Here is a 24,011-nt window from a genome sequence, read left to right as displayed (position 1 = left end):
GTAGTTCAAGGAGCTACTTCTGGCCTTGTAGCATACCAAATCAATCCTGGAGCACAAAATAGATTGCCTTGTCATAAATATGGGCATGTTGTGAGACGACCACAAAAAGCTCAAGGAACAAGTAGCCAGTAATGAATCACTGCTGGCCACAATGTGTTCTAAAGTAATTGCCTCCCAGATGCAGGTCAATCCCTGACCAATTAAATTTAGTTCCTTTGCAGAAAGGCAGAAATGTGAAAGGGCGTTTAGTCTGCAATAATATCAGGGTGACTGGCCTGCCTGATAAAATTGATGGTCTGGGCATGGAACTATGTCTGGAGGACTGGTTGGCTGAAAGGGTCTTGGAAGGGAAGATGTCCACCTTTTTCTCTGTACAGCTGGGGCACAGGTTCCATGGTAGGTCCCTCTTCTGGGTGCCCTGCTAAAACCAATGGTAGCTCCGCTATTTAACTACCACAACAGAGGCAATATCCTTCAGGGTTCCAGGGTTAAGGGCCTTCAGACAGTGTGCAATAGTAAAGTGACTATGTTCCCTGATTTTACAGTGGAGGTCCAATGGAGGGGTGAATTGTTTATGGGGGTTAAGAAGTGGCTCAGCAACCTCAACGTAGAATAAGCACTGATGTTTCTGGTGAAAGTTGAACGTATTGATGATTAAAGGGCACCTGCAGGAGGCCTGGGTGAGGCCTGGGGATGGACTCCCTCAACAAGTTATGCAGCTCCAGATGCAGAATGGGCAAACAGCGATCAGCCATGAAATTGCACAACAAACCTTCTAAGGAGCAGGCAGCCTGGAAGAGGGTGATGGTGGTTGCTGAAATAGAGTGTGGGGGCACATCTAGATTGGAAGCCCCAGCACAGGAATTTTAAGCCATACACACTCAAAACAGTGTAGTGCTAGAAGACAAAACTGAAACTGATGAGGAACCGGAACTGACCATAACTTAATGTAACTGAAGTGTATATCCTCTCTATTGTTTACCCTTATTGTTCTGTATTGTGAATATTATAGCAGCTTTCACCATATACATCTGTGACTAGGCCTGTGTGAGAAATGAGACGAAGTGTGATCAGGGCTGGGCGAAGGAGGGTAGAGCAATTTGTTTATCTGTTTTTCACTGTTTGGCAAATGCCCTACCCCTGCCCTTGTAGGGACAGATGTGAATGGTGAGTTTGTTATAAGCACAGTTTGGGTAAGCAAATTTTAACAAGCTCAGCCTAGGGTTGAGATTTGGGGTTTCTTTCTAGCATGCAAGAGAAATCCTGGGCCTGTACAGCTGCACTGTGACAAGATGTTTTGGATTGAGAGAGGTGAGACTTTCCACAGTTTGCAGGTCTAGACTCTTTCAGAGACTGTGGTCCTGCAGCGACAGAGAAGTTACATTTGTAGTTTAGCAACAGACAGATATCAAATGTGTAATGTGACTGGATGCATACACTGCAAGAAGGGGCTTCTTTTGACATGGTCAGCCCCCACTTTTTGCCTGGTATTTGATGTGGTTTCAAAGTTCTAAGTGCCCAGGGCCCCTGCTAACCAGATTCCCCAAGTCAGATCACTTTCCAAAAACTATTGTGATGCACTGGCAAAATTGACAACACCTATAGCTGCCACTTAAGTCCCTAGGAAATGGTACTAAGGTACCCAGGGCATGGGGTACTAAGGGTAGGCCCCTGAGGGCAGCAGCACAGATTGTGCCACCCTCAGGGACCATGCATCCAAGTGCACCTGACACTGCCATTGCAGGCTGAGTGTCCTGGTGCAATCCTAAAGTGCAAAACTCACATGGCACACAGGCTGTGTGCCCTGTTGACTACACAATACAGGCAAGATGGGTAAGTCACCCCTCTGACAGGCCTTCCAGCTCTAAGGCTGGGTGCACTATACTGCATGTGTGGGCATAGATGCATGAGCAATATGCCCCAAGTATGTCCCTGCCAAACCTGAAACACAGTAAGTGAACAGACCAGCCATTTTACACGCATGTGCTAGACACTTGTCAGTCTGAGTTTCACAGCTAAATGATGGCCACTCTGCACCCTGGGATGTGTGGTATCAAACAACTCAGAATGATAAATCCAAACTAGTGCCAGTATTGGATGTATTGCAAAATGTACCCAGGGGTCATATATTACAATGGTTCCACTCATTTCCTTTTGTCTTAGCATTCTTCCGGGGGGGTTGGGGGTTGTTACTGTAATGTTTGGATATGCATTGCTGTGTGTGTTGTAGTGGGTGAGGGTCGGGGTGGGGGTTGGGATGTTGGTTGTGTGTGTCCCTGTGTTTTTGCCTCCCCCTCCCCTATGTCGTAGGTGCAATACTCACCGTGGTCTTCGCCGCCGGCGTTGATGATCCTCGTATAGGAGCAGGAAGACTATCGCTGGCAGAATATGGAGTTCCGGCTCCATGGTGTCGTCGTTCCTCGTGGAGTGTGTAGAGGTGAGCGTTTTCCCTTTGAAATGGCTGTTTCCGCCGTGTTTTTATCCGCGGTGAATCCGCCCCGGAAAAGGTGGCGGATTGGTAGGTTGTGATACTGTGGGCGGTACTTTGTCCTCCGCCTGTCTGTTGGCGGTGACCGCCGCGCTGTTTGTCTGTACCGCTGTGGCGGTCGGAGTGTTAAAGTGGCTGTCTTTGTTGGCGGTTTCCGCCACGGTCATAATTCCAATTGTTTTACCGCCGGCCTGTTGCCGGTTTTACCGCCGCTTTAACAACGTCCGCCAGGGTTGTAATGACCACCTATGTCTTTATTGTGGTGCTTCTGGTCATCTAATTTGTGCTTGTCCCGCTCGTCTGGCGAGGCCCTTGGGAAACTTCAACTCCCGTCCTCTGTGAGAAGGGAGAGGATGGGATATTCCGAGATACCTTCCATCTGTTCCTCAAGAGAAGAAATAACAGCTCTTTTTCTTTTACCTATCGCCTTCCAATTAGCAGATGGCAAGAAGAAAAAGCTTTAGCCTTTTTGGATTGTGGGACCAGTGGTATCTACTTAGATGAAACATGGGCTCTGGAAAGGAAGATTCCTCAGGTACCCAAGGACATACCAGAGCAAGTTCATACAGTGGATGGTTCTTTGTTAGCTTCTGGTCCTGTTACTAAAACTACTCCTACCTTGTGTTTACAATTCGGGAAACATCAGGAATATGTTTCCTTTGATTTAATATCTTCATCCAATCACATCAAGATTCTCTGTATTCCATGGCTTACCCGGCACAATCCCTATATTAATTTGGAAACAAGAACCATTTCTCTGTCCTCCCAATTTTATCAACAACACTGTTATTTAGCAGGAACATATTGGTCCCCGAAGAAAATGTTGTCAACTAAAGTAAACTGTTCCATCAACCTCCTTCAAGGAGTACCCAGTCATTATCAGGAATATGCTGACGTCTTTCAAAAACCTGATAAACCATTACTTCCGCCTCATGGAGAATATGATTGTGCCATTACTTTAGAATCCAATGCTGTAGTCCCCTTTGGGAGAATGTATTCTCTTATTGAGCCTGAGAAGAAGATCCTCAAAGAATACCAGAAGAGAATATACAGAGCGGTCTGATTGCTCCTTCCTCTTCTACCGCAGGGGTTCCCCTCTTTTTCGTACCGAAGAAGATGAGACTTGTGCCCTTGCATAGACTTTCACAGATTAAATAAGATTACTACTAAAGATCGCTGCCCCTCATTAAAGATATTCTAGAAGCTGTCAGAGGAGCCAAGAGATTTACCAAATTAGATCTTAGGGGCGACTACCATCTTTTAAGGATAAAAGAGGGTGATGAATGGAAGACTGCCTTCGGAACCCCTTTTGGCCATTTTGAGTATCGGGTACTGCCCTTCGGGCTTACTCTATATTTCAGAGTTTCATGGATGCCATCTTTTCTGACCTTTTACACCAAACAGTGGTTGTCTATTTAGATGATATTCTTATCTTCTTTACTCACCCTAAGCAACACACTAAACATGTACTTCAGGTCCTAGAGAGACTTCGGCAACATCATCTATTCTGCAAACCAGAAAAATGTGAATTTGATCAGACTGAAGTGAGGTACTTGAGTACCATATCAACCAAGTAGGGATTGCTATGGACTCAGACAAGGTTCAAGCCATTCTGGATTGGCCATCTCCCTCCTCCATCAAAGAAACCCAGTGTTTTCTAGGACTGGCTAATTTCTACCATCAATTCATAGCTGATTTCGACCAGCAAACCAGTCATATAACTCAAACTCTTAAGAAAGAAAATCTACGGAAAGGTTTTCATTGGACCAAAGATGCGGAAGCAGCCTTTCAAATGCTAAAACATGCCTTCACTCAAGCTCCCATTGTACGGCATCCAGACACCACCAAACAATTAATTGTTGTCACGGATGCCTCAGAAAGAGCAATAAAGGCCGCTTTGCTACAAAAACGAAGTGATGATGGGTTAGAACATCCTGTATTTTACCTTTCCAACATACTGTCAAACTCTGAACGTAATTACTCAGTGTTAGAATGAGAACTGCTCGCCTTGAAGATGGCTTTTACGGAATGGAGACAATTTCTTATGGGATCCAAATAACCTTTTGAGGCAAGAACCGATCACTGGAATTTGCAGTGCCTAAGAAACTTTCAATGCCAAAATAGTCGTCAAGCCCAATGGGCTTTCTTTTTCAGCCAAATCGACTTTTATATCACGTATATCCCTGGCTCCCAAAACATTTTGGCTGATCCCCTATCACAACGCTATCCCGAATGTAATGATTCTACTGCACAAAATCTAATTGAACCTGATAAAATCATTGGGGTTGTGCAATCCTTTCTTGACAAAGTTCAATCTGAGTATTCCAATCTAGGGAAGATTGAAATGAATAAATTACGCCCACAATTATGCAAGGATAAGGAATACTATTACCACAAGAAAGCCTTGTTCCTGCCTACTAAAACAGTCCAAACAGAAGCCCTACGAATGTGCCACAACTCCCCCATTACAGGTCATTGCGGAATCAAGACCACCCAAGATCTCCTTCTTTGCTCCTTTTGGTGGCCCACTCTTAAGGCTGACACTGAAAGTTATGTGACTTCTTGTCCTATCTGTGCACAAGCAAAGACATCTCATAATGGACCAGCAGGATTGCTCCGTCCCTTACCAGTTTGACCGGCTCTGTGGCACACTGTATCTACGGACTTCATGTGTTCTCTGCCTCCCTCGACTGGGAATCGAGTAATAATGGTGACAGTAGACTCACTCACTAAAATAACACATTTTACTGCATTAAAAAATGTACCCACAGCAAAAGAATCAAGTCAAATCTTTATTCAGGAGATCTTTCGGCTTCATGGCCTCCCTCAAGTCATCGTCTCAGACTGTGGTTCCCAATTCATCTCACGCTTTTGTAAACAATTCTGTAGAACACTCAAGATCGATGTGGCTCTTTCCTCTAGTTTTCATCCTCAGACTAATGATCAGACTGAATGGTTAAATCAAGGACAAGAACAGTTTCTATGAAATTTCTGCAATGCTACGCAAAGTAACTGGTCCATGTACTTACCTCTTGCCGAACTTTCATATAATAATGCAGTGTATAGTGCTTCAAAGGTTTCCCCATTTTATTGCTCATATGGGTTTCATCCTAAGGCCTTTCCTGTTATACTCAGATAATCAGTTACTTTTCCTGCCATCACAACGTTTGTTTGACGACTACGCACCATACAACGTGCCATACATTCTAATCTTCAAGCCACCAAAATACACATGAAAAGAATGGCTAACAAGAGACGCTGTGAGGCTCCGTCCTATCAAATCAATGATAAGGTCTGGCTTTCCTCAAAGTTTTTACCTCTCGGGTTATCCCAGAATAAGTTCAAACCCCAGTATTATGGCCTTTTCTGGTTCTTCAAAAGATCAATCCTGTCTCTGTTCGTCTTCGTCTACCTCAGACTTGGAAAATACATCCAGTATTTCACGTATCTCAGCTTAAACCATATGTACCTGATCCTTTTCACAGACAATTCTGCTGTCCTCCTCAATTGGTTGACAATGAGCCAAAATACGAGATCTAGGAGATCTGTGACTCCTGGTATTTCTGGGGACATCTTCAATATCTCATACATTGCAAGGGCTATCCTATGAGTGCATGCTCCTGGGAGGATGACTCTTCGGTGCATGCCTCTCTCTGAGTCCTTTGTTTTTTCTGCCTTTTCCCCCACAAACCTGGGGCTTCAGGGAGGGGCCTACTGTCACGTCGCGGGGACCCGCGGCGGGGGCTGCGGTCCATTTTACGAGTCACGGGCCCGCTGCGCCCCTTTCTTCCGGCCTCAAGCCTTTCTCTCTGCTGCTGCGGGAGTGGGAGCCCAGTTTTGGGCTTCGGTTCTTGCTGCGCGTTGTGCACAGCACGGATATTAATTTTGGATGCCCGCTGGCCCTCCCCCCTGAACCTTCCACTCACCTGGTGCCCACTCCTTGTCCTTCTCCTTTTCCTCTATCTTCTGGTAGCCATTTTTTCCTGTCTCTCCCAGCATACCTTTCTCTTTTCTGGTTCCCTGCATGCATCTGCTTCCCTTCTTACTGTGGTGCTTTTCCTATCTAGTCCTATAACCCTTTCCCAATCCAGGATGGCTGTTTTTTCTCTTCCTGTTTGTCACTTCTTGTCTAGAGGTATATAAGGGGATTGAATTCTCTTCTCTTTGCGTTGCAACACTTCTCCTGTGGTGGTCACGCTTCAGCTGGTCTTCTATTCAGAATCCAGTTTTTGCTCCTTTTTTTCCTCTGTTCTTCCTGAGTTTTTCCTGGCATTAAGGTTCTGATTTCTCATGTGTCCTCCTTTTCTTCTAAGGAGTTCCTGTCTGGAGGTTTTTCCCTATGGGGTTTTTCCTCTGGGGCTCCTTCTGGAGGGCACGGACTGTAGTGGTGTATTACTGTCAGTAGCACTGTGGCTTCCAGAAGGGGTAGCCCCTACCTTGGCCAGCGCTGGACTTGCAAGAACCGAGGCCGCACGCCATCTCCCGCTGGCCTGGACGGAAAGCCAAAAATAAAACCTGACAATTATATCATTGTCCAATGAAGAAGACCAGAAGATGCTCCCCTGATGAAGACATTGCTGCTTGCCGATCCATTTAGTAGCGGTTTTACCAATTGTGCTTTTGTCTTTCTTGCAGATTTTTATATTTATGTTATTTTTGGTTAGCGCCATAGTCAGATGTTTTTCCAAAATAATTTTTATCTTCTTTTCTTTTTGCGTGAAGCCCAACATGCTTATCGAATCAGGGTGATAGTTAAGGATGCCAGATTCTAAATTTGACTGTTTCATATAGTTTAATTTAAATAATTAATCTGTGATACCTAAAGTTATTCTGCTTCAAACATTCATCTGTTGTTGTTTTTTACTGCATGGTGGTTTTTGAATGCTTAATTTTAAATATTCTGTCTAGGTTAAGATTCTTTCGAGGGTTTGGTTGGCTGTGTTATTCTTGTACTTTTATAACGTGGTCTTGTGTTTGATTTACATGATTTTAGGATGTTAATCTAAAGGGCAATAAATGTTTGAACTTTATTAAATTGGTTGTGATTCATGGCCGCATAGGTCATTGTGCGTATAAATTATTGGCTCCAAAATTGAAAGTAAAGTTTATTGATTTTACATTGTCAATGATGCTTGTTAGGCGTTATCACACTCCTATCTGAGTCCAAAGATTTGTGTCCATCTCTAAGGGTAATCAATGGTTACCCTAGTCATGTCACCTTATAAATACATTATTAAAAGAAATATAAGGCTGGACACGCCCACACATGTACATGTACATACTGTTCCTGTGACAATCGCTTTCTCCCCCGACCTGCCCATTTGGTCTTTACCTAGATGTAAACAGATACACGTGGTATTCTCGCCATTAATTTGGGAGAAGTTAGACTGGAGGTGTGGGGTGACCTGGCTGAGGAAGGAAAAGTCATATTTTAATGGACACAAAAAGACTCGTCCGAGGTAGTTCCTTCTATACTCTGCATTGCCAGGGTGATGATAAAATGTAGGGAAATGTGCATGACATGTCAGACATAACAAATGTATTGTTGATATTCTTGACACACGGACACAGTAGACATGCAGACACAAAAATGTACCAGGCTTTACTTTAGTGTGAACAATCCCCCACAGGGGCACCTAACCAGTGTGGGCAGGCAAGGTGGAGGGAGAGTTAAAAAGTAGGTGAGGAAGAGGTGTTTAGGATCAATGAAAAGAAGTGGAAAACTGCAAGACTGCACTTTACTCAATATAACTTCCTGCATTGCACCTATCTGACACTGAAACTCATTGGACGCATGCACTGGCTCCTTGAAAGTCTGTCCAAGGTGCCGAGATGCGGTGGCTGATTTCTACCACATGGTCTGGCACTGTTGGAAGATAGCTCATCACTGTTTCAACATATTACATATATTGTTGGAAACGACACAGAATACTCCTCTTTAATCCAGTGCTTTGCTTAGTGGACTCACACCCCATGACAAAAAAAGATGAAACATGGTAACAATTTTCTAAGCCTACCCTTGGTGTTGGCAAAACGCTGTATCACCATGGCGTGGAAATCCAATAAAGCCCCTTTGTGGACGGACTGGCATAAGGACTTGCTGAAATGGGCTTCGCAGAGTAATTTTGAGGTCGAATTGATTGGGTAAGGGTCCTGAGTCTGGGACATACATAGTATAGGATGACTATTTTGATCATTTAGAAAATAAATCTGATAAAAGACAACTATGAAGGCTGAAATATCCCTGAGCTGTTTTTATGCCATCTATAACTGGAGGATATTTTATATAGGTGGTGTCCCACACACCCTTTACACTAATATATTGGCTGTAATGCACTACCAACAGGTGTTACAGCACCGAGCACAATTTTGCGTTTTGTGGCAAATTTCGACCGCTCAAATGTGCTGATAGTTATAGAGAGCAAACTGCTCGAAAAGAATGGGCACATTTTGGTGTGATAAACATCAATATCACATCAGTTGTTGGGCTACTCCCAGTGAGGGCCTGTGTGTGTCCGCCAAAGTCTTATCACTTCCTTGAAATTACAAAGAAGTACAATTCTTAATTTTGATCACTGTTCAAATGCTTCTATCACTCACCTGCGGTTTTCCCCAGATAGATTCCAGGAGGTCAAACCTGCCAAAAGGTACTGGGTGTTAAAAAGGCCCATAAAAAAATCCAAAACGTATGGAATCTGGTGGAATAAATACCGATTCCATCTGTTATGCATCTCTGTAAGTTAAAACGTCAGAATAGGAGGTATTAACCATCTGAGGTAAATAACTTACTGTGGGGTACCTCATTATTTCCCACCAAACTTGTAACAAGGGCCTTAGCGAGTTCTTTTAACATTGCACAAGCCTGCTGTTGTTTACATTCGAGGCTTGCGGCTCATATACGGCAGAGGTTAAATGAAAGATTCCTGACAACATTTCCTTGCTTAGAAACGGTTTCCATCATAGCTAAACAGACTTTGAAAGTGTTTTGTAGAACACGTTCAGCGGCCAACATGCAGTGCAAGCAAATATGTTTGACTGCACTCTGCGGTTCAAGGTCAACTAATACAAATGGATATAAAAAATAACAGAATCCTGAGTTAGCACTTACTGCACGCCGTATGCATCAAAAGAACATCAGGGGAAAAGGTCATTTTCTCCTTCCAAAACATACCAAGGATTTGTAGCCAAATATGTTATCATTTGTATTGCGTTAAACACTAAAGATGTGCTTATCAGTTTGCAAAAAACAAACACTTTGACAATTAAATCAGATAAAAGAAAGAACAGGCCACGCTAATCTAACTCATTAGCTCATATACATTCTACTCGCAGTTTTGAACATACCAGCAAGGAAACAATGCGCCTTGACAGGATCAAATTAGCAATTTATTTACAAATATAGCTACCGCAGTGGAAATGAAAGAAAGACTTAATGACACAAGTATTATGTGTAAAGCACTATGTAATCTGCTGCCTTTGTGCGACTCAGCATTAACATCTGGCGCTCCGTTTTTTCTGCTTTCTTAAGATTGTAGATACAACTGGGGGACTTCTCGAGGATACAAGCACTGCATGCACAGTGCGAGAGTGGTGTAAAGAAGAAGAACGTGCATACACAATTGGTACTGCGGAGGTTTCAACAGTAACTACGTTTGCTCCAGCTGTACAACGGACTGGGCGCTCACAAGTGTTCCACAACAATTTGCAATGGTCACTTGTTTTAAAACAAGTGGATCACTTGTGTTATTCGAGAATCTAGATATAAAACATAATCCTTATTTTTTTACATTGCTCCTATACCATAATTCTACCATTGAAAAGCACTGTAAATAAAACACGTAATAATTATCCATTTTAACAGTACTAGATTTACCTCTGCTAGAAAGATGAAAGATTGAGTTGGCCTTGCCAGTATTCAAACTCATGACCTGCTCATCACAGTTCTCAGACTGCGAGCTACAAAGTGATGTATAATGGCATTAGGCAGCATAAGGCAACGCATTACCATGTACCTTCAGGCACCAGAGGTTCGAGGGCAGCCGGCGGCACCCAAGAGAGAAATAATACTAATGTTCAGTTTCTGATGTAAAAATAATATTTCTTTGCACAGCTGATAAATTGGGTACAGTTAGTTACTTCTGCCCACTGTTTAGGAACATTTAAATAATCTGTCAACAAAACAGAAGTTTTGTGCAGAATCGGTCAGTACTTTAACTGCAGCTGTAAATGGCCTCCCTTTGTATTCATTTTAATATGGTTTGCTGACAGTTTACTAAAAGGACAATGCCGCTAACTGTAATGTACAGCTCACCATGGACTAATATATCTGCTTGATAAATGGGAACCCCTTTGCTGAGTAAAAAGAAACATGCATAAGAGTTACCAGCAGGCCTGTAGTTTCGTTGTTTTCAGTATTATAAAGCTATTACACTGTTTAATGGGGAGCAGCATTTTACAGTTAGCTTCATTGACCTTTTAATAGTTTGCAGACAAACATTACTCAATTAAGTACAAATGGTGATTGCATTTTTAGCGATGTGGTTGAAATATTGACGGATTTCGCACAGAGCTTCTCCGATTGAGCAAGACACTCTCTGTGCTTCCCATTAGTCATGTCTCCCTCAGCAGCAGCTCCCATCCCCACTGCCGCTCTTTGAAGATGTCCTTCTCTTCACCCACAGTCCCAGCTCCATTCTCCATTCTGCAGGACCCCCAAACTGCTCTAGGCTCCTTGCAGAATAACCCCATCCCTCTCTCCCCTCCTCTTCTCTCTTCTCTCCACTCCACGAACCAGCCCTCCCCAACTGTACTCTGTTTTAATTAGTTCAACACAAATACTTGTTTCCTTTCTCAAAATCTCTCACACACTAAAAGTATAATGCTTACTGTCTCACTCTCAACACATACACTTACCATTTCTTACTTTTTCTCTCAAACATAATTAAAAACAAGTTGCAAAAAGTTACAACTACACTAACTTTGAGTAAATACAATTTAATTAACAAAACCAAAGTCCCTTTCTCTTTCATACTCTCTCACCACTGTCTCTTGCTCTCACACACTGTTCCCACCTCTCTCAAAAAGTTAAAATCAAAACTTCAAACACACTTTCATTCCTATAAGTTTTCAAACTTAACATCACTAAAACGCACATTCTACTCCTCTTCTGAAAGTTGCACGTACACAAACACTATTACTTTATTTGTCTGTTGCATACTGTACCCTTTTTTCACTCTTTCACACATGTGCTACTGCTCTCTTAAAATCATTCACAAGATATCACTAGCTGTCTTCCTATCTATTCTATGCAAATCTCACATCCACATAATACTATTACACAAATCAGCTATACACAACACAAATGAACCACACACAATTCCACAACTAACCATTCCAAAACAAAATGCCTAATTCAGCTACACAATACAAACATCCACTACACTCCAAACCAAAAACATAAATTAAAGACATTGGAATTTACAACACCAATAGCTCTAATTGTCGCAAATGCGAGACCTATTGGCATAGCCAATGCTTTTTCTATTTTATTTTAGACATACCCACCACAAAAGGTATTGTTTTCTGCATCTGCACAAAACATTTTCATGTTTTTTGCAAAAGTCTTCTTCTTTGAGTCCATTTAGTTTGGGATAGAGTGCAAACCACCATTTTAGTCTCAGCATCAGCTTTACATAAGGTGATCTATGACAATTTGCACTGTTTGTGGCTCATTCACTGTCAAGCACAGGAAAAATTATTTTCACAGAAAAGAGCTAGCCACGTTCTAACACAATTTAACAATGTTGGTTTTCACTTTGATGTGTAAAGCACATGCTTTATTTATGATATCTGTGACAACTTGTTTTGGAGAGTTGGATACTTTAAAGGCACTTTTTATGAAAGCTTTTTTGTTTGCTTACCTACAAAATATTTATGTATTCCGTCAGCAATTGTGCCTTTTTCAGAACACATAACATTACTGGATATGAACAATTTTCTCATGTTACCTTTCAGGCACTAGGGCCATGATTTGGATGGTGCAGCAGGTGCAGTGGCACAGGGGCCAAAAGCACCAGGAAACCCACTGATTATTGCTATAGGTTACTATAACAAGCGGTCACAAGTGCAGTTACCCTGCAGACACTATGGCCATGATTTGGATGGTACAGCAGGTGCAGTGGCACAGGGGCCAAAAACAATAGGAAACCCACTGAGCACCGTTTATTGCTAGGTGTTGCCACTTAATCAAGCAGTCCCAAGCACAGTAACCCTACAGGCACAAGGGCCAAGATTTGGATGGTGCAGCAGGTGCAGTGGCACAGGGGCCAAAAGCTCTAGAAAACCCACCGAACACCGATTATTGCTATATGTTGCCACTGAACAAACAGACCCAAGCGCAGTTACCTTGCAAGCACTAGGGCCATGATTCAGATGGTACAGCAGGTAGAGTGGCACAGTAGGAAAAATCTCTAGGAAACCCACTGAGCACCAATTATTGCTATATGTTGCCTCTGGACAAACAGTCCCAAGCACAGTTACCTTGCAGCACAAAGGCCCACAATTTAGATGGTGCAGCAGGTACAGTAGCACAGGGGCCAAAAGCTCTAGGAATTCCACCAAGCACCGATTATTGCAATAATTTACCACTGAAGGAGCGGTCACAAGTGCAGTCACCTTCCAAGCACTAGCGGCCATGATTTGGATGGTGCAGCAAGTGCAGTGGCACCGGATCCAAAAGCTCTATGAAACCCAATGAACACCAATTATTTCTATATTTTACTATTAAACAAGAAGTCAGGAGTGCTTTTTTGAATCTTTTGTAAACATTGCACCCAAAGTAACACATAGCCTAACACATCACTGTAATAAAAGCTGTAACCCATTGGACTTTTCTATCTACCTATAACTTGTGTACATTTAGCACATTTATATGGCACATTTGAAAGTTTTTGTATGGTACTAAAATGCTTTTGAATCTGGACAAGGTAACACCTTGGCAAGAGTATTCTCCATTCTATAACATTAATACTTCAGCTGTTGTAAACACTTATACCTATACCTTAAACCATTGCATTCCATACCAAGCATTGACAAAGCCGATAGGTCCCACCTATGCAAGGCCTACTGGCTTTGTCAATATTTTATATAGCAGTGTTAGCTTTGGTGCAGCATAATTGAAAATAAAAAAGTGGTATAATGCAGACAGTGCTGGCTGTGTCACACAGCTCTTTTTTACATTACTTTCAGTCATTTGCCACATAGCTAAAACAATTTAGCAAAACCAATAAATCTCACATAGGGAAGACCTATTAGCTTTGACAATGTTTGTTTCATTTTAGGCCTCTCCTTTACACTCTAAGTCAATCTTCCAACTATCTGTTTTTTTCTCATTCTTTCTCACTCTCTCTCTCTCTCTCTCTCTCTCTCTCTCTCGCACCTTCTTTCTCTAGCAGGATCTCTCTAAATCCTGGATCTCAACACATAGAGGAAAAGGACATCACCCACGCTTTGACCCATAATGACATCACAGGGATGACCCCTCGTGCCATCCCTAATCTTCCTGTTTACAGCGGATGGACCAAAGGAAGGGTAAAGGAGTGAAAGCTACTGAGAATAAACAATGACCTTAGCTATGTGTTTACTTTCTTTTGATTCCATTGTTTACAGGAACTCTGAAGTCAGGGATCAAGTGGGTGTGAAAGGGGTACCAATAAGCAGGTCCAGATTAGCAGCACCAACAGGTCAAACAAAATCTTCCTTGTCATTGAGCTTGCTAGGATCAAAGTCATGGGTGTGACCAGCACAGATTTCAGTAAATTCATCATTCACAGAGGGATGTGCAGAAATCTGCAACACCTATGACACTTATAAAGCACCCCTGCAACCGAAATGGATTTTGGGGCATGCAGTTTTTATCTAGTGTACAGAGCAGGACAGACCTTTTATTCTGCTTGGCATTTCCCAGGTGGGCTGGAGCCCTTGGTGGCTGGTTTGGAAAGCCCAAGGTGGCTCCTTGTGTCACTTTCCCCAGCTCCCTGACGTTAAAATACGGCATGCATGGCGAAGGCTTCAAGAGAGAGAAGGAAGGAGGAGGAAGGTAGAGAGAAAGCGATGAGAGAGAAGAGAAGAGAAGAGAAGAGAAGAGAAGAGAAGAGAAGAGAAGAGAAGAGAAGAGAAGAGAAGGGAGAGAGAGACAGAATGGATGGATGGAACGAGAGATTGCACAAGAAGACAACGGGAGAGGGGCTGCTTTAGGTTCACAATCTGGCTCTACTAGTGTACTGTCCTGAGCAGGTTTAAATTAGGTACTGGTTTAAATTGTGAGCGAACTTCTGTTGAAAATATACACAGCCAGATGATGTGCGTTTTCCAGAATGTTAATATCTTGGGGCAATAAAGCACAGTAAGATAAAAATAAAACATAATTTATGCATATTTGTGCATATTTTCACTGTGACTAAGACTCAGATTAACAACATTTTTCCACTCTTAATTCTATGGTGAATATTTGTGCCATAAACTGTCCAAAATGTTTCTCCAAAATAGAAAGTGGATGTAAATATTCACTAAATACAATGATAGTTACAATGTGACCCACAGGAGAAGCCTGTTGCTGTTAAATTTAGGACTAACTTTTTTAATGCAGTTCAACTCTGTGACGCATTTGAGCTCATACTTTAGTTGCTAAACCCAGTGCTTAACTTGTAAAATAAAGAGTATTAGCACCGAACGCTCTGCTCAGGAGACCTCGGCTGATGCTCTTAAACGTCAGCACATCGAATACCAAGGCTGCACTGTCTTCAATCTACCCCCTGCCTCTTTAATGCGCCACCAGACACTCCCTGCCCCTTCACTTAAATCGTACAGATTCCTCATTTCTCCTTTTGTGATGGTTTTAGGTCTTTATTTTTCTCCTTTTTCTCTTTATGTGTTTAACCTCTCATGCTCACAAGATATATTAGATGAGGAAAATAAATGCTGGTCTCCAAAAATGAGTGCTTATGCCCCCCACTGGCAACCATTGGCTCAAATTCAGCTCCGGTTTAACCATCTACCGGACCTGCCCTTTAAACCACCATCCATTCATGGAGGGCAGGTACCCTCTTCTTTCTCTGAGGAGGACAGATTAGGGCATATGGAGGTTCTGAGTTTATGCTTGTGATTGTACTCTGACAATATGGCATTGAATTTTTTTTTTTTTTCAATTTGTCAAAGGAGCGGGTGTCTTTGTGTTGAACGTTTTCCTGTTATCAGATGTATTCCCCTCTTTATTCAGTCCGAATCTTCAATTCTTAATTTGTGAAAATGTTGGTTGAGCCAGCCAAGCAAGGTGACAGACATATCTCTGCTGAATCACTACCAAAGCTAAAGGGTTTAGAAGTACCTGGTGTTTTTAACTGATATGTTTCCCATACAAGTTCATGATTGCTTATACTTGAGTTCTTTACTACTTAAGTTCATAGAAATGTTGCTTAAGTTGGCCAACTCTGGGATTTAGCAACATCTCATAGAACTGAAACATGTCAACAGATTTAAAAATTACATTAATAAACTTTAGACTGCTGTTACAACTCAACCTCCAACAAGAATTAGTTAGGGTTCTGTCCACATTGGTGTGTGAAAAAACAATTTAGGAAGATAAGAGAATAACTGCTCAGTGTCAGGGATCAAGGCAATGCATGTTCATTCATCATTCTTCACCTCCGAGGTCTTCATTTCGACTGGTCACTCCTGTTGCTGGCCCGTCAGCATTACTGAATCTGCTGGAACACTGCAAATGTCTTTACTTTCACTTGGAGAAACAGCTGAAATCTCTGTTTGAAAGTACAGGGAAAGGAGGAATTACAGGGAGAATCCGACCCATAATTAGCGATTTATCTGGCATTTTCTAATTTCTTTTTGGAATCTTAGGGTTTAACTTGTAGAGTATTATTGGTAACTTCAGGGATAGGGAAAACCTGGACCATTTATAGGGACACTCATAATGAGAGCTTGAATTGCCTTAAACCTGGTGCATCACAAGTCTTAATTCACCCATGAATTTCTGCTTCAACAATAGAAGGAGCAGTAGTAAACTACTTCATGAAGTTATCAGCAGCTCACACACATCATGAAAAAATAGGATTTTATGTCTCCCAGACAATAACATCTCTTGTGCCAGACCACAATCGGCAAGTGTCCATATGAAGCTTCACATTTCTTTAGTGCATGGTAATTGAAAAATGGTAAGGGAAAACCCAACATTTCTAAACTGACTCTTTGCCAGACAACAGCTTAAATGGAGACCATGTTACTTTTTCATGTACCTCAATGTGCTGTTTTCTGACACGCCCCACACCCTGGGCAGTGGCAAATACAAATCTGTTTTATGCGTAAACTTCTGAGAACCTTAGCATTTGATTCATCTCACAAGTAAGCAATGTATTAAAGAATGTGTCATTGCATCTTTATATCCTCTGTGGGATACTACCCCTATTGTGAACACTCCAAAGTCTGACACTTGTCCTCACAGTGACGTCTTCTGTATTGACTACTGCAATGATATGTTTGTATCCCTCCCAACCAGAACATTGGGGAGATCTGAAAAGTGATGAACCACATACCTAAGCGCTCAGAGCTGCACTTGTCATTGTCTTTTGATGATAACACCTCCCTCTCGTCCCTGGTAAGAGAATTAAGATTTACCTGCTCCAGTCAACTAGACACAGTTGGGAGGTGATCTCTGAATTCACAGGGCATCACTCTTTAGAAACCCTGCCCTTGGAAATTTGCTGCTAAACAGATTTTAGTAAATGCAGATAAGCTGAAAGATTTCCATATTACACAAAGCATGTGAACCAATTTCTAGTATTTAATTTTTCCCACTTGCCTTCTTGTTGTTTCATATTTTTTTATTATAAATTATTTCCCACTACTCCAAGGAAAATTGCTTGGAACCTGCAAAGAGTCAGGATTTCTATACAAAACCAATAAATATAATACAAGAAATGTTCTCCTATTAAACAACCCAAAATCCTGCTTAACATTTAGGCCACTATTAGCCTTCAGATGGGTAAAAATCATGGCATAATGATTTCTAGCAACTGATTTCTACATAAGAACAAGTGGATAATAGTGCAAAGTATGACAAAACTAGTTGTCAGTTCCCATACGCTGATAATAATTTGACAGAAATCAACAGTCCTCAATAACCAACTTCATATGTGGGATGCTAAAGAAGTTAGCTCTATTGAAATTTTCTTTTTAGTTCACATAATTTTATAATCACCTGTATTTCTTACAGTATAATGTTGCCCTTGGACACTGACAACAGCCAGATACAGCTCAAACATCAGGGAGAATCTAGGTGACACTGGCAAAATTGCAGATTGCCTAAGAGACTTCCAGAACTGAACAGTTAGTCAGGGGGCTTTTGAAACCTGAAGAGGTACTTGTCTGTATTCCAAGCAGCACTGGAATCTGAGCATTTACACAACCCATTAAGCCTTCTCTGAGGTGCATAATCTATGTGTCACCTTTAACAGTCTCATGTCTGTCCAAAAACTCAAAAGAAGATGAAGACAGTCGTTCATCACCTTTGAGACTTCCATTGGAGCCCTTGCTCTTCTATAGCTTCCTCAGTTTAGCTTGTAGGTGGCAATACCTCTCGCTGACTATTGAAACATAGGGGGTTATTACAACTTTGGAGGAGGTGGTAATCCGTCCCAAATGTGACGGATATACCACCAGCCGTATTACGAGTTCCATAGGATATAATGGACTTGTAATACGGCTGGTGGTATATCCGTCACTTTACCGTCACTTTTGGGACGGATTAACACCTCCTCCAAAGTTGTAATAACCCCCATAATCTACATGGAACCACAGTGGCCTAACAAATGCAGAACACCAAAAGTGAAGTCATACAGATCGTCTATGGACTAAAGCGCTCCAGTCATCTCTGTGGCAGGATATTCCTGCATTTCTTTTCCTCACTGAGGGAGCAAACTGCAAAGTATTCTGCTTTAGATACATAGCAATTAAGGGGCACAACCAAGCTATCTTGATAAATGTTCACTGACATGCAACCCAGGAACTGTTTTCTTCTTCACTGACTGCTGTGAACCAGGTCACATGAAGTTCAAAAAAGTGAAAAGTAACTTATCCTCCGTGTACCCAAACTCTAACATCCTTGGGATCCACAGACCTCTGCGCCCGCACTGTCCAAGTGATTCACTGTGAACCTCACAACGCTTCCAGCCATATGAAAGAAAGCGAAAAATAAATAAATTAAATTTTGCTCTAGAACTATCTTCTTAAAGGCTAATCATAACTGATCTCACTCGTCTGAAAATATACATATATGGTTGGTGAAAAAGATAATATTTGCCGTCCCGTCTTTCAGAGGAGAATCTTACTCTCTGCTATTAATTTACAAATGAGGGCACTAATAAATTATTGTTAGTATAATCTATTATGCTAGAAATCCCATTAAAGTAACTGGTATATAAAAATGTGCCCGTCGAAAATTGGTAACACACTCCATGTGACATTCAGTAACAAAATATACCAAAATGATACGAGCAACATATTGATGTTTAATTTTCAGTCTAAACCAGCCGTAAAATGTGACCAAAATACAAAATAATTACATAATTTCTGACCCTCAAGTATTAAATGATATGTGATACAGTGGAATATGTATCAGATTCCTCTAATTACAGCGCCTGCGTACTATGGGTAACATGCAGGTTTCAGAAAAAGTGAAGGAAGAACGTGCCCTTGAAGGATGATAATTTTGCGGTTTGTCAGCGTCCTGATGACAGCTGCGCAAAATAACAGTAGAACTTCTTCAACTGTAAACCCAATTCTGTAAATCTCTTCGTATTCTAAAAAGAACAAATATGGCGCACAAAGGATGCCCAGAAACACTTGTTACCTTTTTAAGATGAGCTTTGGGATCTTAACGATGTCCCAACAGTAATAGATATTATTAAAAGTAGAGTAAAAAATCCCATTTTACAGAAGATCAGTGATATGCAAATATGACTCATGCATATTTATTTAGAGAAACCGGAACGCCTGGCTGCATATGAGCCCTTGAGGACCATTTCTGCAATGTCAAGGGCAATGGAACGCCTTGCATAAGGAGACATAATCAACATAAAGCAATACACAGCATTTTTTGTCTTGGTTATATTAAATAATTCACTTGTAAGTCAAGAACAAAGCCCCTCTAGTGAATCATGCTTGGCTTCCTACCTGGCAAGCATTATATAGCAGTTGATGCTCAAACTTCTTGATCCCCAGGATCTGCTGGAACATTTCGTACAGCTGCTCCTTGCTGAGGATGAGTTCTGAGGCTGCACTCGCCGTCATCCTCGCTTGTTGTTTGCGTGGATCCTCCTCCCCGCGGTAGATGGCATCGAACTTGGCCATCCATGAACTCAACACAGTTTCTTTGCTTAGACCGTCGATCTCAGGAAGACTCCGCACCCTCTTCTCAATATGCTTTTTAAATACTTCGCGCGAATCATTAGCAGAGCAGCCGCCACTCTGTACCATCCGGGCAACACGATCGCTTTTAAGAAAGACCTACAAGAAGAGACAGAGAATTTAAGAAAGAAATTAGCCCAATAATACCAACGTTAATTAAACTATGCAACACTCTCACTATGCTTCTGCCATGTATCACTATAAGTCCACTTTCCTAATACTGCATAAAAAGGCATTTAAAACAGTTAAAAATACTCCAAATTTTAGCAAATAAGGATACTGCTTTGAGCATGTTATTTTACAGACCATTTCGAATATTGAAGGCTTTACATGAGTCAACTGGCAGGTATTTGACTGATGCGCACATTGCTAAATGGCTTAGCTGAAGCAATGTTATTAGCAACAGAAGACCATACCACCATAACAACTATTAGACCATCCCAAGTTTGCTCTGTGATTCAAAGTTCAGATGAGCTAAATAGGCTGGTTGAGCCTTATCAGCAGGCGTAGTATTCTCTCTCTCATTATAACAAACCCTCGAAATAGAGAGCTTCAGCCTGATGAAACTAGGTTGACAAAAGTCCATTTTGGAGAAAATTCATAATGACAATATTTCTTTTTCATGAAAATCCAAAAAACGTCCATAGAAAAGGTATACTGGGCCTGCTTTTGGATCAGGGACCTCAGGTTTAAATCCCACGTCTGGTATAAACAAAAAATAGAAACTAACGATGAAGGACCAAAAGAGGATAAGGTAAGCAAAAAAAGAAAAAGTGGGAGGGAAAGATTGGTAGAGGAATAACAGTTACACTGGAAAAAAGGAGAAAGGAGGGGCAAGGGCATAATGTGCATCAGTGGGAATGAGATGGAGTATTGCATAAACCAAACAGGTGCAAGGGGACACTAGGGAGCAGGGAATGCAAGGGGGTCTCACCTTTAAAAGAAATGAAGTCACAGCGAGCAGGAAGGGCGTAGTGGAGGAATCGTGAGGAGGATGAGTGTGAAAAGGCTTCATGACTGAAAGAGATGGGCAGCACTGGATTCTGCTAATGTTCACAATTTTAGGTTTCAAAGCTAAGGACGACCTCCTGTTGCCCATAAGAGACAATAATTTGGAACGAGACAAGAGGTTGCAAATACACATCTTCATGCATGAAGTTGTTCAGTGCTTTAAGTATGATACGTCCATACAAGAAAGATGGACATCTTTAGTGTTTGAAGTCCACCCAGTTCGACTGATTGACATTAGGATTCTTAGCCACAATGTAAAACTTAGTATAAGATGGATGACTTTAGGTGCACACGTGTACGAAGTATTCAGCAATGAAAGATGAGTCTCGAAAAATAGGGGGTCAAAACGTGCATTGACCTTTAAACACATTTGAGAAGATTCCTGACCGATAATATAATTAAATGAACCAGAAGAAACATTGAGCCATAGACTTAAAAAATGAAAGTTTACATTATTCCCTTTCACCAACATTCACAGTAGAATGCCTGGAATGTTGTTCTAGTTCCAGTTCCAGCTGAATTATTTCGGGCATATAACTGGGAATGTCACGTGGCTTATACCATGAGCTGTGCACATTTTTACATCACCTGGAATTCCATACAGTGAGATTGGAGCACCCTGTGCAAATGTACACCTTTTTCTTTGTGAGGAAAATATGTTTCCCTTGGAAAAAAACGTTTTTTTCTACACAACACCAAATGTTGGGTGGTCCCCTTCCATCCTCAGGCCCTTTGCTACTCCAGCCCTTAGATAAAGTAAAATCTATGACCATTTCCGAAATTTGAGAATTCTTTCCAGCATAAAAGTTTGTAGGAGTATTCAAAGATCTAAGGCAAACTACAACTTGGGGCATCCACTTACAACCCCTGGAGTGGGATTTATTAAGGTAGGTTTATCTGCACTCGTGAGGGAGACATCTGCAGCAGTAAAAATATTTATGGCTGCGAGGAGAGTCAATTATTAAGAACTGGGAGGTTGAAAAGAACTTTGAAGATAGGGCCTTCTTTACTTTGATCAATATAAATATATATTGCCCTACTGCCCAATTCACTTTGTGCACTTTTTCCCCTATTATGATGTGTGTGGAGTGGAATTTCACTGGGCAGTATTTCTGCATATAGATTTTCGAAGTGCGGGAACACTGGACCCAATCTTACCAGACAGAAATTCCAACTAGCAGTACCATCACTGTGGGGGAAGGCTGTAGTGCAGTCCAGTCCCGGTCCCACCCTCACCCTTGTCTGGTCCTTCATCATGAACGGGAGGGAACACGGAACGGCCATGTCCAGCTACATTCAGTGATCTACCTATTTACACAGTGTTCTGAAAATAGCAAAGGGCAAGTTCACGATGCAGATTCAGAAAACGAAAGAAAAAGTAACTTAAAGGTATGATTGTACATGTCACTTGGCTAGAGTTAGGAACAGAGATATCACGAAGCAGGAAAAAAAAAACTATTTGTCTCACTTCCAAACTTATATTTAATGCTATCCTAATATATTTTTACAGCTTTGGCTTTCAAACGCCACCTTTCACTTCCAACCTCTCCTTATCTAAGAAAAGTGTCCAAAAGAGTACAATCAAGAAAATACAGTATTGTAAATAGGAGAAAAAAGGACCAGGCCCTATCCACTATGTTTGTTCTGACCAAGAGAACCCCATTCTATTTTAAATAAATACACACTATATAACATCAGATACTTCATGGAGTGGGCGTTACTTCAACCACAGGGACCGAAGAACATCTGCATAGATCAGATAACCATGGTCCGAAAATATGTTTTTTTAACTCCGATGTAACATTTAAAATGTTGTTTATTTTACTAGTCCATTTCATTCAAAAGTAAGGGATGTCTTTCAGCTCTTGCTTACTGCACTATATATTTCTGATTTGTTTAGAATATTTTTTTTGTAATGTGAGGTTCAAAATGTGCTACAGCAGCCTACAACCTAGTTATTGCATTATAAAGAATACTGTATGTACCTCCTGTGTGTACTCATTATCTCATTCATATCAGGTATATATGTTTTGTGCTTAGGGTCCCTGAGTAAATGATAACATCGCTGATATTTCGTTTTTGCATTGTCATTTCATGTGTACATTTTTCTAAAGTAAATGGCAAAATGTGAATTAAAAAATATGTTTAAAAAGGGTCCCTTTCTGCTCCATTTGTTAAAAAGTGTGAACAAATACAATGTACATTACATTCAACCACTTAAACATTATCTGCTTTCCAAGACTTTGTAAATATTCCCAAATAAGCATTTCCTATTTACTCTTTTTAGGTTAATGTTTTTGTTGGTAATCAGCTACAATTTAGTTTTCTTTAAATGTTGGTGAAACAAGGACTGCTCCCATCTTAAAGCAGCAGGCGGATCATTTGCACGTAACATTCTTTGGTGTGAGGAAGAGGGAGCTTTTCATCCCACTGAGTTTGCTTGATCATTAGTGTGAATGCATCTCTGAACAGTGGCGAGTGCCCCGGAGAGCTGAGCGTTCATGTTAACATGTACTCCCTCTAGTAAAACACTCTGACCTTTGGAGACACCAGCGCCGAGGGTGGCATCAGGAGGCTGAAGTACGAGACTTGCATGCACAATGACTCAAACCAGCAAGGCGCCCACTAACTGGGCAGATGCGCTTTGCTTTTTCAGCACAGCGAATGTAGGTGGCACAGATTAAACTGGACCACTATTAGGGACATTTTCAATGAATGATCAAACTGGTCAATGGAGCGTGATATTTGTAAATTGATTCACTAGCTTTATCAGAGGGTTGTAGAATTATAAAACTGTATTGCCCTGGAAACACTGATAAAGTCTCCATTTTCTGGGCGTGCTATGGTACTTCTTAGGTCGTGCTACATGCAGTGTAAGCTGTCTGGTAAGATGAGTTGTTATCCTCGCACACAAAGAAAGGAGTTCAAGGACAATTTTCTTTAGCCATCGTCTCTTTTAGGTGAGCCCCTGTGCATCATTGGATCAATGGGTTATCCGCCAAAACTTAGTACAACCAACAGCATATCAACGATGTTC

The 24,011-nt window shown here is 41.4% G+C and overlaps 1 protein-coding gene across 13 annotated transcripts in view; it reads right to left on the bottom strand.

Annotated features, from left to right (window-relative positions):
• CADPS (calcium dependent secretion activator) overlaps window positions 1-24,011 on the bottom strand; it is a 1,450,780-nt gene that overhangs the window by 1,083,913 nt on the left and 342,856 nt on the right. For all 13 annotated transcript variants that reach the window (XM_069206526.1, XM_069206531.1, XM_069206527.1 and 10 more), the window contains exon 3: window positions 19,730-20,062. In XM_069206526.1, coding sequence (XP_069062627.1) covers window positions 19,730-20,062 — 333 coding nt within the window. The remainder of the gene's footprint in view (window positions 1-19,729; window positions 20,063-24,011) is intronic.

This window comes from Pleurodeles waltl, chromosome 9 (genome assembly GCF_031143425.1).
Source record: "Pleurodeles waltl isolate 20211129_DDA chromosome 9, aPleWal1.hap1.20221129, whole genome shotgun sequence".
NCBI lineage: Eukaryota > Metazoa > Chordata > Amphibia > Caudata > Salamandridae > Pleurodeles > Pleurodeles waltl.
This window is presented reverse-complemented; position numbering and strand designations above follow the sequence as displayed.